The sequence below is a fragment of the Xiphophorus hellerii genome, chromosome 16 (assembly GCF_003331165.1).
Source record: "Xiphophorus hellerii strain 12219 chromosome 16, Xiphophorus_hellerii-4.1, whole genome shotgun sequence".
Classification (NCBI taxonomy): domain Eukaryota; kingdom Metazoa; phylum Chordata; class Actinopteri; order Cyprinodontiformes; family Poeciliidae; genus Xiphophorus; species Xiphophorus hellerii.
Genome location: NC_045687.1, coordinates 1,543,817 through 1,557,104, shown reverse-complemented (window position 1 = coordinate 1,557,104; position 13,288 = coordinate 1,543,817). Strand labels below are relative to the sequence as shown.

Sequence of the window (13,288 nt, the reverse complement as noted above, 5' to 3'; positions counted from 1 at the left end):
ATAACCTCGCTGATTGAACTCTGAAATGAATAAAAAGTCATTCAGTTACTCAGAATCAGCACAACATTGACTCTTTCCATCTTTAAGATGACTAGAACAAACTCCTCACTGTTGAATCCGTGGTGTTGGCATCACTTTATTACAAATGATAGTAAATAATTGGAAATATAATTTTACCAAGATAGAACTTAATCCGCTATTACCGGACACAACTGGAACTCCATAAAGTTTCGTAGTAAAAGTCACATTAATACACAATCAGAGTGCATCAACCGATTCTCCGCAAAAATACAAAAAAAAAACAACAAAAAAAAAAAAAAAAAAAAAAAAAAAAAACATTTGTTTATCATGTCAGAGTTTTAACAAGAAAGAAAAACACAGAGTACAAGCGATAAAATTGTTGTGTTATTAGATGCAGGTCACAACAGTTGGAAGTGTACATTTTATCTTTAGGATTTTATGTAACAACGTACTAATAAGCTACATTATTGTTGGTGAATAATATCACAGTGAACACAGATCCTAATCATCCATCACTAGTGGATCTGCTCTTCTCTTCTTCCGCAGCCCCTGGATGAACAGGAACAACTGATGTTTGTTCGTTCTGTAGGACACAATTTCCCTTTAAGGAGAAAAAAATCAAAGTTTAGTTTGTTTTACATTGTTGTTTTTCAGCACACGCAAATGATAGAGGACTTAATAAATTAAAATAAAAGTTGTTCATTTACATTATATTCATTTAGACCAAAAAGGAAAGTTATTAGTTATACTCTAGAATTCAGAGTAGAATTCAATTTTTAACGAGATCCAAATTTTTTTTAAGTTTTGACCAACCTTAAAGTGTCTTCAGCTCGTGGAGCCGTTTCAGTGAAGTTAGCGATCATGGAGGGAAACTCGCTGCTGCTGTTCTGCTCGGTCAGAATGTTGCTGATGTCAGAAAAATCTGCTGTCATGTGATGAGCTGCAGAAAAAAATTAACAAACATGTTTGCAAAAAGAAGTGGCAATACCGTGTTTTCACTTAAGACTTATAAAATAGTTTCATGATTTTGGTTATGCCTGTAGAATTTAAACTGAGGTAACACTGAACAATAAATCGTTGGGTAAATAGTTTGAAAAAGAGAAGATATTAAAGACACGCTAACCTAAATGGCTGCAAATGCAACCATTGCTGAAAATGAATCAAACTCATGTGTAATGTTTCACCTCTCTGCAAAACTTTGAGTCACTAAGCTTTATTCTTTTTAAACCTTTGCTATTTGATCAGTTTGATTTCAAAAGGGGAACAATGACTTTTTAATATAACAGAAACATAAAATCTAGTCTTTTTACATCTTTAAGATAACTAGAACAAGACTCACTGTGAACACTGAGGGCGATGAGTTCAGCCAAAAGTAAAACATTCAGGATTCCCAAACATACAGCCGCACGGAGGCAGAGCCTCTCTTTGGAGCTGTTCGAACCTTAACAAAAACCTCAACCTTAGCAAAATTGAATTCATTACATGCTAAATTTCTCTGTAACTTTGTTCTTACCTGTGTGATTAGATGCAGTTTTTCCAACAGGTTCCATATTGACGTAAATCTCCTCCATCGCTTCAGACTCTGTGCAAGCTTTAAACATTGACTATAAAATCCACAGCAGTAGTGGAACTAAGTGGAAAAAAAACTGTGGGAAAGAGATGAGATGTCTGGTGTTCAACAAAACAAAAGGTAAACATATTTTAGAGATAACAACCAAATAAAGAAATTCATGAGCGCAGATTCAGTATTAGTTTCTTAAATATCTTACACAACATAAAATTCTTGAAGGTTTCAATAGTTTCATAAGTTCATATTTGCTGATTCGGTTCTGTATCAATTAATATTTATTTATCCTTTTTCTTCGTTTTCCTTCAGCTTGGTTAATCCTACTCATAATAAACACATTACACTTTTCCATGGGTGAAAAATAATCGACTCTTTCCATCTTTAAGATGACACAAAATTAAAAATAGTTTTAAATCACAGATATAAGGATGAAAAAATACATCTGATGTTGTGATGTTCTTGCTTCATCTTGCTCCTGCGGATGGCTGTGTCCAAAAAATATTTCCTAAAGATTAATAAATTGTTGGAACAGATGCCCAACAGTTTTACAGGTCTCGTTCTGTCCTGATAACTAGTCACAGCCTTGCTCTCGGTAAAAACAACTATCATCTTTGTATTTTGCTTTCTAAATCCTCTTTTAACCCTGTTTCTTGTCCAGTAGCAGAAACACTTACATTAAGAAACCACAGGTGTTGAACTGAAATCCTCCTTTAGTCCAGAAAATGTAAAATACCTGAATTGCATTATTACAAAACTTCTATAACCGTTGGATCGAATAATTATGGAATTGTACGTATTTATTCATATTTTAAAGATATGTACTTTTAGGACTGCCATCTAGTAAAAACAAGCTGCATGAGCTGGCTAGTACTGTCTAAAACTCAGTCACCATATCTTCTAAAACAGCCATGAGGCAGATCAACAGTTTGACAAACAGTTTGCTTTGTGAAGCACCGCCTCGCTGGGAGGGAATCAAAAGGCTAACATGCCAATCAGGTGCAAGTTGGGCGGGTTAAAGTAAGAGAAACCCGATACTGCATTCAGAGCACGATGAAGACCAGCAAGCAAAATATCAGAGTTCAGGAGATACAAGATAGAAAATTTGACTGAATCAAGACATTGCCCAGAAGTTCAGACTGGGAAGCTAACTGGCACATTGCTAGCTAAGTTTGTGGAGCAGGAAAATAGACCGTATTTACTTTAATTTATGCAAACCAAATGCCTCAAAAGATTCAATTACTGCTACATATAAAAGACAAGTGTAGTTACACCGTGTAATTTTGGCAAACAATATTCTTAAACTCATCCAAAATATTATTCTCCGTAAAACTTCTTTTATTTTCTGCTTACAGCAGCAGCAGCAATATATTTGCTACATAGATTAAAGATTCATGGTCTCATTATTTGACATGGTTGTTCTGTTTAAAACCTTTTGGTTTGCTTGAGCAGAAATGGCGTAGTGTCTGGGCATGTTAAAATGTTCAACTTTTATCACCCAAAATCCTCATTACTTTCAAATAGTTCACTTTTTATTTTATTTTACTTGTTGCATGGACTCAACTTAAATAGATTAACTTATAAAGCTTTTTTTTTATATATCCAAATGTTCCTGCCACTTGTTTAAGATGAGTACAAACAACAAGTCGACGATAATTAAGTGATGTTCGCTTGAACTTTTTTTTAAGTCTAATGTTTTATTTTACAGTGAGGAAGGCCGAAGTCTAGCTTTAGCAGATGGCTGAAGGCGTCTGATCCGCTTCAAACTCAGTACCTGTTTGCTCCAAGGCAAAACTTTGGTAAGGTTAAATTTAGTGGCTAAAGAAAGTCAGACGGTTTATTCTCCAATGTGAGAAATCCCTTGAGGTAGTCAAGTTTCTTGTTTGATCAGATCTTGTTAGTCAGTATGATTACTAATTAACGGTTGATTCTTTTGTATCTAGATGCAATGTAATCATTCAATTCACAATTGAAGTTTTATTATGGGGATGCAGCAGATTAAATATTTCATAGTATATTTCAATGATTCCTTTCATACAGTCTAAACTCCCTGAAAAAAAAGACCTTTCAGAGAAATATAATTTTGATTGCTTTGAGTATTATGATATTTTACTTAATCTGACTGATATGATCTTCTTTAGCGCATACTGATGCTTCATATTGATCATTTATAAGCTTATCGATCACAAGAGGTGTTGAACTGTCTGTTAGAGAACATTAGTGAACATCATCATTAGGACCAAGGAACAAAAGCTGCAGATCATTTTTAAGGTAACAAAACAATTCACCATTTTGTGAGCAACTCTTGGAGCATGGTTGTGTAGTGAGTATGTTTTATTTTTATTTTTAGGTAAAGTGTACCAATAGCAAACTTAGTCAATGTTATTATAAGTGGGGCTAGCTGTCAGAAGATGTAAGTAAGTCTCCATGAGAGGGAGTATTTAAGAAAAAACACAAATTCACTGATTGAATTTTTAGCTGATAGCCAGCATATATTTGAATTTGTGCAACAAACACCAAAAGAAAAAAATACTATATGATAAATATTTACACATTGAGTAAATCAATATAAATCCAAGGGAACCTCACCATGGCCTGTTTAGTCCCTGTCAGATATTGTTCAGGAGTACGAGTACAAATGAGGAACTTTTACTAACATGTTTCACACTAGCAAGTGTTACAGTAAAAAAAATCTGAGTTTCAAATGTATTTAAACCAGGATTTACTATTTTGGAGAAAACATGAAGCAGTGGGAAGATCAGTGTTGATTCATCAGCAAGAAAAAAACTGAACAAAATCATTCACAATGATGCCAGGACAAATTCTGGAAAAGTCTGGACAAATTCTTTAACTGCGGAAAGATATAAGTTAAATTTGAGCAGCCTCACGTAGGCCTGTTTACTGTCTGTCACATATTCTTCAGAAGTACGTGTACAAATGAGGAACATTTACTGAAATGTTTCACACTAGCAAGTGTTACAGAAAAAAAAATCTATTAAAGTTTAAAATTGAAGTGATGAAGGAAATCACAAACTCATAGTCAACACTGGCTAATTGTGCTACCATAAATAATGCAGTAAAATAGTTAAACTGTAGGTTTTCTTTAGGGACTTTTGTTTCTATATGTCTTTATATACACACACACACACCCACACACACACACGAATGGCTTGGTGAGCAGCACTGTCATGGGGCCTCCTACCCCCACCCTCCAAAAAGTCACGAGAATGAATCCTGTGCTGGCGTTTACATCATATCAATCAACCCCCGATAGAGACCCTATTGGGATGATCGGAAATATACAGAACCACACGTGTCACGCATGATGACCGGAGGTCATGAGTATCTTCCTGATGGCTGTGGCGTGTACCGCTTCAGGCAGTATATCAGAAAGACCTTCTGTTTAAAAAAACGGAGGTAATTACAACATTCTATTTCAATATACTATATTGTATGTTACTAATGATTTTCTAACACCGAACCCCTTGTCTCTGCTTCTATTGGCTAATTCAAACTCATAGAGGTCAGAAGGAGTTCCCCTTAAACACTGTATGGCATTGAGACATCCTGAGGGACATCTCTGTACAGTATTCTGCCTGGACACACGCACAAACACGAACGGCTTGGTGAGCAAAACCGGAGTTAATTACAACATTCTATTTAAGTATATTATATTGTATATTATTCTTGATTATTTAACACTTATTGTTTTTTATACTTTAATTGTATTACTCATAAAACTCGGAGCCTGTCTCTGTTTCTATTGGATGAATTGAAATTAGCGGGAATATAGTGTAACACGTGCTAAGCACGCTGAGGTCATGAGACATCCGGGGGGTCATATGACCGGATGGGGGGGGGGGGGGGCATCATGTGACCGGATGGGGGGAGGGGCATCATGTGACCGGATGGGGGGAGGGGCATCATGTGACCGGATGGGGGGAGGGGTGTCATGTGACCGGATGGGGGGAGGGGCATCATGTGACCGGAAATTAATATCAATTAATTAGGGTCATTAATCACTCATCCATCAAACTCCGATTAAATTTTGACAGAAGGGTGTCCATTAGGTCTCTCTAACAACAATCCATATATATATATAAAAAGATGAGTAAAGTTGAATCCTGATGCAACAATTTCTGTCTTTTTGGAATCAAATTTGAGAAATTTCTGAGACATTCACTCATTTAAAAGTCACAAACACATCGAATTGGAAAGTAAATAAAATCATCATCAGCATATGGAGATACTCTGTAGCCTCTGCAAGGTGAAACATGCAGATTTTGAATCGATGTGGCCCAACAATGGAGCCTTGAGGAACGCCACAGGCTCAGACTTTTAATAGGAAATATACAAATTTCTCTGCTCCCATTTTACCAACTAAGAGTTGAATCCAATTCAGAACAATTTGTCTGTAGAGTAAAACAAACATTTTTGATGTATCATTGTTCAGAATATCTTTTCTCTACGTATTTTGCATCTTTATGACTAAATTAATTTAATATGTTTTATTACTTTGGTTTTATAGTTAGCATGTTAATTATTTTTGCATCATATGTACATCTGTCTGCATTGGCTTTCAAGTAAATTACAAAGTTTACATTTCATATGTGTAACATTTTATTGTGAGTCAAACAAAGAGAAAAACTTGTAAAAGTATGAGGAAAAATGTCGTCTGATGTTTAAATTCATGCATATATTAAGAAAAAAACAGACTTAGCAGTATCCACTGGCAAATATCATTGTATGCAGAAAAAAAACTGTGTAGAAAATCCAGATAAAAATTCAAATATCAATCCATCCAACATATATATACACCACAAATGCAACAAAAGTCAAAAGATATCCAACAAAGAACAGATTATCGATGATTGTGGCCACCGTTCGGTAGCATCTGGGCTTCTTCTGACTGCCAGCTTCCTGTCGAGCGGCCTTCACTTCCTCCAGGATCAGCTTCAGCAGCTCGACATCACCGAGTTTACCCAGAGAGAAAAAACTCTGCTCTGGTTTAGCTTGTCCATTCTCTTCATCGGCCTCTTTAAATTGTTAAAATATAATGAATCAACATCCATGTAATAATTTAACTCTAAATACAAATAGTACAGGTTTGTATTCTTAACCTACAACTAGGACTGTTTTAAATGTTTATTCCAGTCATTAGAGATTTGAAGTAGACATGCAGATCTCTGATATAAACTCTTCACACCTGATAGTCCGGTAGACTCTGTTCGATTGGGGAACTACATTTTCAGCTGCTGTGGTTCATTTTCACACTGCACTGTGTCGAACGAACCAAACCCTTTGAGCAACCTGTTCCCCTCCTGGCCTGTGGGGGCGCTGCACCAAGTACCACTGAAGGAAACGACTCAAAAACCTCTGAAGACACTGAGAGCAACTTCCTTCTTCACCAAATATAAACAGAAGTAAAGTGGGGTCAGATTTTAGTGGTAGGCTAGCAATAAACTAGTACATTTGTTTTGGTTGAATTTACCCAGAATGCCGTGTGCTGTAGTCAAACTCTGGTCCTAGTACAAACCTCGATCTCAGTTCGGTTGAAGTGAACTCTGGGTCGGTTTAAATGCTTTTAAGAACGGCAAGCGGACCGGAAACCGCTCCAAAAGCAGGAAGTGGACTACAGAGTAGGGCATTCTGGGTAACAAACATGTTAGCTTTGCGTTAGCGGGAGAAATGGCTCGTGGTCTTTAACCAAAGACAATATAGAAATCCTATGACCTCTAAAATCTGACCCCACTCCATTTCGCTTCCGTTTGGTGAAGAAGGAAGTTGCTCTCAGTGTCTTCAGAGGTTTTTGTGTTGTTTCCTCAGTGGTTCTTGGTGCAGCGCCCCCACAGACCAGGAGGGGAACAGGTTGGTTTGACTCAGAGAACCACAGCAGCTGGAGGTGGAGCAGGTGATGGAGTTCTGGTCCCAAATCAAACCGAGTCTACCGGACTACCAGTTGTGAAGACACCGCACCTGTCTCAGAACTTCAACAATGGTCTTATTTCTGTGAATAAATTATTTGTAAACAAATTAATTTAATCTATTTTTACAAAATATTCACTAAGAACATACCTTTCTGAACTTTGATGTCCTTTTTCATGTAAATTCTCTTACTTTCTTTACCACAACAAGGATCCAGGTTAAGTAGGAAGCTCACCAGCATGGATTCAAGCACACTGAGCCACACCAAGGTGAACACTGCGACGCAGAGGTTGGCTGGAAAAACAGGCATTTAATACAGCTGTGTAGGCGATAAACCAGTTAATCATACCTTAAATTAAAACGAGCTCAACAATTTCCATCTGCATGATTTATTGTCAAAATTAAGAAATTACAAGCTCTTATAACTTACGTGTAAGTTAGTTCTGTCTAATTTCAAATGTATTAATATATTTGCACTAGAAACTAGAGCAAAAATACTTTGTAAAATTTTGTGTTTCTGCAGTGCAGCTTCTACTCACCAATCACCGGCAGGTCTACTTCTGTCGAGGGTAAAATGTCCTTCAGAATCAGCAGTAAGACGGAGATGGACAGGAGCACAGTCACTTTAAAGCCAAACTTTTCACCCGAATCCACAGAGATGGAGAAAGAAGCCAAATCCAGGAACAGTAAATACACCAGAGGGATGATGAAGTTTATGACATAAAGAAACGGTTTTCTCTCCAATGTCACCTGAAAGAAACGCCACATTGGGGTCAGATGGACTTACAGAAAATGAACAAACTTTCTGTGGATGTGTTCTTACGATGTAAGAAAGTGTGCTGTGATATCTCCACCCATTGGTTATGTTACCACTGACTAATTCGATGGCTTTCAGACCCCATTCTCCCTGGGTGATCATGAACTGCGTGGACGTGACCATCAGAACCGAGTCGTTTTTGGCTGATCCGAGGACCAAGCTGTTCACTGTGCACAGGACAGAAAAACCTTTAATTCATCCTCCTGACTCTATCCTGGATGCTAATCTGACAGTCTGTGTTTTACCGTCAGTGTCTATGGATACAAATGTGATGTTGCAACGTTGCGAATCAAAGGGGAATTTGTAGAGGTTGAAGCGGCAGGTGAAGGTCAGCGTCTGGCGGAAGAAGGTGAACATATAACCGTTGGGATACACGATGACCCAAGGACCTTCATAGATGCTGTCGCCATTAGAGGCACTGAAGGCAACAGAAGAGGAAGCAACTTTAGACTCGGATAACATCTAATGTAGCATACAATGCTGAGAAAAAGCATTTCCCCTTTCACAGTTCTTCTATTTTTGCCTTTGTCACACTTACATGTTTTAGATGGTCAGTTAAATAATATTATCATAAAAGGAAACACAAAAAGCAGTTTCCAAAAAGCCATCCAAACCAACCAGATGCATTGCACATAGTTTTAATGTTGCATAAAATTTTATTACTGCAACTAAAATGCTCACATAAACAACAACAGCTGGACTTTGGTCCAAAACCAGTAAGTGGGAGAGAGTGGAAGTTAGTGGGACAGGATGTAGAGAGGAAATGCTGCCCTGGTTGTCAGTTTTACGTTGAGGCAGCAGCTGTTGAATGTACTTAATAAAGTAATTTGTAATCTAACTTAGTTACTTTTAAAATCAGTTAGTTAGGTAACTAAGGGTGTTTTTTACACCTGATAGACTCAGTTTGATCGGTGAGCAAAGTTGCAACATTTGTTCAATTTTCAGTTTCTCTTTCTCTCTGCTCTGAGTCAAACCAACCAAACCCTTTGAGCACCTTGTTCCCCTCCTGGCCTGTGGGGGCGCTGCACCAAGAACCACTGAAGGAAACAACACAAAAACCTCTGAAGACACTGAGAGCAACTTCATCTTCACAAATGTAAACAAAAATTTGAGGATTTGAGTTTGGAGAATTTTTCTTTTGGCCTTGGTAAATGACAATGAGTCATTTCTCTTGCTAGCTCTAAGCTAGCACATTTGTTTTGGTTATATTTACCCAGAACTCCCTGGACTGTAGTCCACTTCCTGCTTTTGGAGTGGTCTCTGGTCCGCTTGGCGTTCACATTCAAACCATACCAGAGTTCACTTCAACCGAACCGACACCGAGGTTTGTAGGACCAAAGTTTGCTTCTTTGGTCAGAGTTCCCACAGAGTTCATTAACTCCTCCCCAAACAAACTGGACTTTCTATTCAAATGGTCTGGAGTTTGATTGAAGCGGGGAAAATGGCTTCCAAATGGTATGCCATTCCCAAAGTGCATCTTTATACTTCCATCCAACTGAGGACTTTATATTGACTTCCATCTAATTTATTAACGACCCAGTGATTAACCCAGATATTTTTCCAAACACAAACTATTACTAGTGTATTCCTAACCAGAGCTAAATTTACACCAGACACGTGAAATCCACTTTAATCAAACTCCAGTCCATTTGCCTAGAAAGTCTGGTTTGTTTTGGTGAATCTGTAATCAAACTCTGATGCAAACCAAAGAAACAAAGTTTGGATCTGGGTTCTGTTTAAGTGAATTCTGGTGCAGTTTGAATCCATACGTGAATGTCAAGTGTAATGTCAAGTGGTCCACAGACCGCTCCAGATGCAGGGAACAGGCTACAATGCAGGGTATTCTGGGTAAATACAACCAAAACAAAAGTGCTAGTCTAGCGATAGCGGGAGAAAAAAAGACAAATCCTGCAACCCCTGAAATCTGACACAACTCCATTTTTATTTACATTGAAGAAGGAAGTTGTACTCAGTGTCTTCAGAGGTTTTTGTGTTGTTTCCTTCAGTGGTTTTTGGTGCAGCGCCCCCGCAGGTGGGGAGGGGAACAGGTTGCTCAATTAGTTTGATCAAAAGTTGCCATTTTGGTTCCTAAAAAGTGTCAACCAAGAAAATTAAAACTTTCCACAAATGACCTCTCTCTGTCAATGAAAATGGTTCTCAATATGTATTATATACAAGTACAGACCCACACACACCCCACACACACACATCTTTGCGGGGACTTTCCATTGACTTCCATTCATTTCTACAGCCTAAACTTTACTCTTACCCTTATCCTAACCCTAACCAAAACTCAATTCACACCTTAGTCCTAAATCTGACCCCTGACCCAAAAACAGCGTTTCCCCTTGTGGGGACCAGGTTTCGGACCCCACAAGGAGCAGTGTGTCCCCACAACGTAGTATATATCAGGAAAATGGTCCCCACAAGGTATTAGAAACAAACGCAAACACACGCCCCCACACACAAACACACACATACTCACTCTTGTTGAATGACTATTTCCGGGATCCAGAGTTTTGCTTTGGGAACAGAAACTTCGTTTATCCCGCAGAAGTCGGATTGATTCCACCTTAGAAATTCATTCGTCCAATACTTGTGAGAAAAAACAGAAGCTGAGCTATACTGAGTGTTTCTAGCACTTACATTTTACTAATGATGAATATATTTACATCTACAAATGTCATTTCATCAGATTGAATGAAATGTTTAACAGACTAGTGAAAAATCTTACCTTTGTGACCCAAATGTGAACTGTGACAGTTTGGCACTTCTCATCCTGCAGACATCAATACGTTTTACATGTCAAAGAAACCTGTGATATAATTTAGCTACTGTGCTAATTCCTGCACATTTACACTGCGATTAAGTGTGATGATGTTGATTAACGTGTAATGTCCAAATCAAAAGAATACATTAAAATAAAAAATAAAAAACTATTTGGAAAACTTGGCTAAATGAAACATTTGAATGAAACAAATAAAGAGGAAACTTACAACCCCTAAAATGCCGTACAGCACCATCTCCAGGTCCACTTTGGTGGTGGTGGTCCAGTTTTTCACTGGTCGGATCATTTCTAGACCCGTATCTGACGCTGTCAGGTTCAGGTGTTCCAGAAGACCATAATATGTGCAATCTGAAGACAGACTGCTGCAAAAACCTGCTGCAAACAAGACAACAAAATCCAGATCTAACACAAACTCAAGACATATTCTGTCTCTTGATTCCTACTTGCAATATAAACATTTTTTAAGTAACAGACTTACCAGCAAATATCACAAGAGGAAAAATCCGTAGAGCTGCCATGCCTCCCTTCAGTTCATTTCAATCCGAGTGAACCTTTATAAACCGGGAAGCTGCTTAAATAAACGCAACAACAAAAACGTGCAAATGAGGCTTTGAATTAAATGCATCTTCTGTTTGTTCATCTCATCTACAGGAAAACAAAATAATAAACCCTTCAAGCATTTCAATTGTTCTCCAGCAGCTGCAGGAAAAAGTCAACATTTGAGTTTGACACCATGTGGGAGGTTTTTATTCAGATAATGAAGCTTAAGTTGCCTGTAACTGTAGAGCACTTTAATTAAATGGATATTTATTACATTACTGTTCACGTAACGTTTTAAATGGTTGTAAAGCAAATGAAAACTAAAACTTGTAAATTTGCAAAATATTCTGTGAGGATATTTGATATCTTAACTTAAAATTTTGGTTGCAAAACATAAAACAGTTTGTGCCGTCTTGAAACTTCAACAGCAACTTTTCAAGAAGCTACAAACCAATTGTGAGAAATTTACAGGTTACCTTTTAGATTTTATTATACATTATGGGTTAGTTTCTCAGAACTTACAGGTCAGTCTTTTGAAATTAACAAAGTTACTTTATTTTCTAATGTTACTCTGTCAGAATACAACTTTTGGATTCTGATAGAGTCTGATAGAGTATATTACTGATATTACTCTATCAGAATCCAAGGGTTGTGTTACAGTACTTGCAAGTTACTTTATAAGAAGTACCTTACTTTCTGGTAATTGAGAAATTACCAGAAAGTCTGGCTGCTTGGTTAGAAACTGCAACAAGTTGAAATGAAAATAGAATTTGGGAAAATCTGTTCACTTTGTTTAAAGGTAAAGGATTTTATTTATATAGCACATTTACAGCAACAAGGCAATACAAAGTGTTTTTTTAAAAAGCGTTCATACAGGATGGACATCATAAATGTGTAATTTGAATTTGACCAGCACAGATAATACCTCTGGTATGAGATGATTTAATGTCAGAGGGTGCTGTTGACTTCTGTTAAACACATTCAGATCTAATGCTGCCTCTCCCTCAAAATTCCTAAAATTATTAAAAATGCTTGAACACAGTTTCATAAACTAAGACAATTCTTCTTCCTCTCACACTGTGGCTGCGGAAAATCGGTGTTTTAGCACCGAGACACAAATTTACCCTGACTGTTGATTTTTTGGTAACCAGAATCGATGGTAGTTCCCTTCGACATTTGTTGTGCGGACGTTGCTAAAACGGAGGATCGAAAATTTAAGGCTTTAATTCGATTACTAATATTGGAGAATTAAAATGTGGCTAACTTTGAAATATATGAATATACTACATATATTTTAACATGTTAAAAATTTTAATGTAATTAATTTTTTTTTTTTTTTTTTTTTTTGGTGCATACAAAAGTCCCGAACCGGAACCTCTGGTTCGCCCGCTAATCTGTACAGCAGCGATGGTCGACAAAACCGCTTCTCTGGGCCACTGGGGGTTAATTTTTGCTGCTAAACTAATCTGATTTGACGTTGAAAAGACTATTTCTGCATTCATGTTGTACCAGAAGGATTTAGCTGATCAGCGAAGCTATTAAAGACTAAAATAGCATCTCAATGTTAAACATGTTAGCATTAGCGTTAGCTATGTCGGCGTCCCGTCCACATTTTTAAAGAAGCTCCATGAAT

At 37.3% G+C, this 13,288-nt stretch overlaps 1 protein-coding gene across 1 annotated transcript; it reads right to left on the bottom strand.

The window, feature by feature from the left end:
- Positions 1–6,224: 6,224 nt before the first annotated feature.
- LOC116736035 (5-hydroxytryptamine receptor 3A-like) lies at positions 6,225–11,401 on the bottom strand. The gene is made up of 8 exons (XM_032588251.1): positions 11,324–11,401; positions 11,062–11,106; positions 10,813–10,922; positions 8,573–8,745; positions 8,334–8,494; positions 8,050–8,260; positions 7,661–7,804; positions 6,225–6,621 (listed from the first exon to the last, which is right to left on the bottom strand). Exons 1-8 carry the CDS (start codon positions 11,399–11,401, stop codon positions 6,371–6,373), a joined length of 1,173 nt encoding a protein of 390 aa, XP_032444142.1. The 3' UTR covers positions 6,225–6,370.
- Positions 11,402–13,288: the final 1,887 nt, after the last annotated feature.

What these genes read in the sequence shown, in the direction of transcription:
- LOC116736035 (XM_032588251.1), bottom strand. Translation starts at nt 11,401, where the DNA reads ATGATCCGACCAGTGAAAAACTGGACCACCACCACCAAAGTGGACCTG. An exon ending in TGTACGGCATTTTAGGGGTT is followed by an intron (nt 11,107 to 11,323) that starts GTAAGTTTCCTC and finishes TGATGTCTGCAG; the next exon opens with GATGAGAAGTGCCAAACTGT. An exon ending in GGACATCAAAGTTCAGAAAG is followed by an intron (nt 6,622 to 7,660) that starts GTATGTTCTTAG and finishes AACAATTTAAAG; the next exon opens with AGGCCGATGAAGAGAATGGA.